The sequence below is a fragment of the Microtus pennsylvanicus genome, chromosome 3 (genome assembly GCF_037038515.1).
Source record: "Microtus pennsylvanicus isolate mMicPen1 chromosome 3, mMicPen1.hap1, whole genome shotgun sequence".
Taxonomy (NCBI): Eukaryota; Metazoa; Chordata; class Mammalia; order Rodentia; family Cricetidae; genus Microtus; species Microtus pennsylvanicus.
Genome location: NC_134581.1, coordinates 81,305,645 through 81,308,701, shown reverse-complemented (window position 1 = coordinate 81,308,701; position 3,057 = coordinate 81,305,645). Strand labels below are relative to the sequence as shown.

The 3,057-nt window shown below is 37.4% G+C and overlaps 1 protein-coding gene across 1 annotated transcript; it reads left to right on the top strand.

Moving 5' to 3' along the window:
- Nucleotides 1-1,432: 1,432 nt before the first annotated feature.
- On the top strand, nt 1,433-2,371 carry LOC142846774 (olfactory receptor 8G50-like). Its single transcript, XM_075967582.1, has one exon. The coding sequence runs from the start codon at nt 1,433-1,435 to the stop codon at nt 2,369-2,371; it is 939 nt and encodes a 312-aa protein (XP_075823697.1).
- The last annotated feature ends 686 nt before the right edge of the window (nt 2,372-3,057 follow it).

Genomic DNA, 3,057 nt, shown 5'->3' with positions numbered 1-3,057 from the left:
GATTCTTGAGTTTTCTTATTGATCTTGTCTGCCACAGCCCCATTGACTTTGTACACCAGTTTAACAGATATATGACTGGGTTAGAATTGTCTCTATAGACATTGTTGTTAATAAGAATCCGCAGCTTCACATTTGCTTTCCACATAAAATGGTTTTCTTTTTATTTCCTCAATTAATTGCCAGAAATAAAACTTCTGACTCAATATTGAATGAAAGTGCAAGAAACTTTCATTTTACTTGGAAATTAAATTTACCATGGGAGACTTCCAGCTGTACTGGTTAGGTTCTCTTGTGGATGTTATACATATCTGAATGTAAAAGCTCCATAAAGTAAATGAGCATCTTATAAGTAAGGTATATAGAGTCCAGAGAAAACAAAATCAAAGTAATCATACCTACTCTTCAGAGATTTGGGTCCAAGTACAAACATACTGTTCTGTGATAGAACACAGATGGATGTATATGTCTACCTGCTGTTTGTTTGCATGTTCCATATTTTTTAAGTTGATTTTATTGAGCTATGTATTTTTCTCTGTTTCCCTCTCTTCCTATCCCCTCTCCTTCTACCTTCTACCATGGTCCTCTTGCTACCAATTTACTCAGAAGATCTTGTCTTTTCCTTCTTTCCATGTACGTTAGATCCACGTATGCTTCTCTTAGGGTCCTCTTTGTTGTCTAGGTTCTCTGAGATTATGAATTGTCAATTGTTCTTTTTATTTATGTCTAAAAGCCATTTATGAATGAGTACATATGATATTTGTCTTTCTGCGTCTGGGTTATCTCACTCAATGTGATGTTTTCTAGATCCATCTGTTTGCCCTCAAATTTCAAGATGTCATTATTTTTTCTGCTGTCTAGTATTCCATTGTGTAAACGTACCACATTTTCTTTATTCATTCTTCAGCCAAGGGGCATTAAAATTGTTTTCAGGTTCTGGCTATGATGAACAATGCTGTTATGAAAAGAGTTGAGCACATGTCCTTGTGGTGCAATTGAACATCCTTTGGGTGTATACCCAAAAGTGGTATTGCTGGATCTTGACGTAGGTAGAAAATTCCTAATTTTCTGAGAAATTGCCATACTGAGATCCAAAGCAGCTATACCAGTTTGCACTCCCATGAACAATGAAGGAGTGCTCTCTTTACCCCACATCCTCCCCAGGATAATTTGTCATCAGTGTTTTTAATCGTGGCCATTCTTAAAGGTGTAAGATGGAATCTCAGTTGTTTTGATTTGCATTTTTCTGGTGATGGATAAGAATGATGAGCATTTCCACAATATTTTGGCCATTTAACAAACATAACTTATTGTCAGAGAACTTGAAATATCTGTCCCAAAAGATTTAAATTCTATATTACACTTCAATGTATGGTAAGAGAATAAATGTATGACTCCTATTTTTTCACTTCATAAATAGAACTCTCAGGAAGAAATGGCAGAAGACAATCAGTCCATAGTGACTGAGTTCACCCTTGCTGGATTAACAGACAAACCAGAACTACAAATTCCCCTGTTCCTGCTTTTTCTTGGAATCTACCTGCTCACAGTGCTGGGGAACCTGGGGATGATCATCCTGATTGTGCTCAGCTCCCACCTGCACACCCCCATGTACTTCTTCCTCAGCAGTCTGTCCTTCATTGACCTCTGTTACTCCACTGTCATCACTCCCAAAATGCTGGTGAACTTTGTGGCAAAGAAGAATGTCATCTCCTACCAGGAATGTATGACTCAGCTCTATTTCTTTATTGCTTTCATTATTTCTGAGGGCCACATGTTGTCTGCAATGGCCTATGACCGTTATGTTGCCATTTGTAATCCCTTGCTCTATAATGTTACTATGTCTTACCAAATCTGTTCCTGGATGGTAGGTGGGGTGTACAGCATGGGTTTCATCGGTGCAACAATTCATACTCTCTGCATGCTAAAAGTGGTTTTCTGTAAGGCTAATAAAATAAACCATTACTTCTGTGATCTTTTCCCATTGTTGGAGATTGCCTGCTCCAGTACTTTTGTCAATGAAATAGTGCTAATATGCCTCAGTGCTTTCAATATCTTTATTCCATCCCTGATCATCTTGGGTTCTTACATCTTCATCATCGCCAGCATCCTCCATATCAAATCCACTGAGGGCAGATTCAAAGCCTTCAGCACCTGCAGCTCCCACTTCTCTGCTGTTGCTGTCTTCTTTGGTTCTGCTGCATTTATGTACTTACAGCCATCATCGGTGAATTCAATGGACCAAGGCAAAGTGTCCTCTGTGTTTTATACGACTGTTGTGCCCATGCTGAATCCCATGATCTACAGCCTGAGAAACAGGGATGTCAAGCTTGCTCTAAATAAGTTATTTCAAAAAAAGAAGTTCCATAAGTAGAAGAATATTCACCATAACAAAAATATACCATATCTAGGGGTTTTGTTTAGAAAAGAATCCAGAGACAACAATGTGTGTTCATCCATGAGAGTACTGTTATTATGTGATTGTTTTGATGGGGAAAAAGGGGTGGTTTCAGGTAGGAATGGATTAATAACTTCTTATACTTGGACAAGATAATTCTTGAATATTCCAGAGTTTGCCTATAGAGAGTAACCTGTAAAATCTATAAATGTATTTTTCAATCCATCAAATCATTTTATGGTTCCTTTTGCTTTATATGTATGGAATGTGTTCTTTAGCTAAAATTACTTATCTGGTGACTAAACATGTTTGATCATATCTTTTTATGCCCTCAGAATCTTGCTTATCTGAAATTTTTTTATGAATTATACTGCCCAACTACTGAAAGTTTCACACACACACACACACACACACACACACTAGTTATTTGAAAATTTTTTATGTTTTAAAGATATCCTTTGTATTGCCAGATCCACTCTTTTCCCTATGCACCCAACTCACGTCCTTACATTTGTTTTAAAAATGCATCAAAAGCAAATTGTGTTTGTTGACTGTTTTATTGGAGTATGGTCTGTTTACCAGGACTACACTTTCAGTTAACTGACTTCCTGAAGCAATCAATTTCCAGTATTCCCTCAGCTGGGGGTAGAGCTTCATCCCTA

What these genes read in the sequence shown, in the direction of transcription:
- LOC142846774 (XM_075967582.1), top strand. Translation starts at nt 1,433, where the DNA reads ATGGCAGAAGACAATCAGTCCATAGTGACTGAGTTCACCCTTGCTGGA.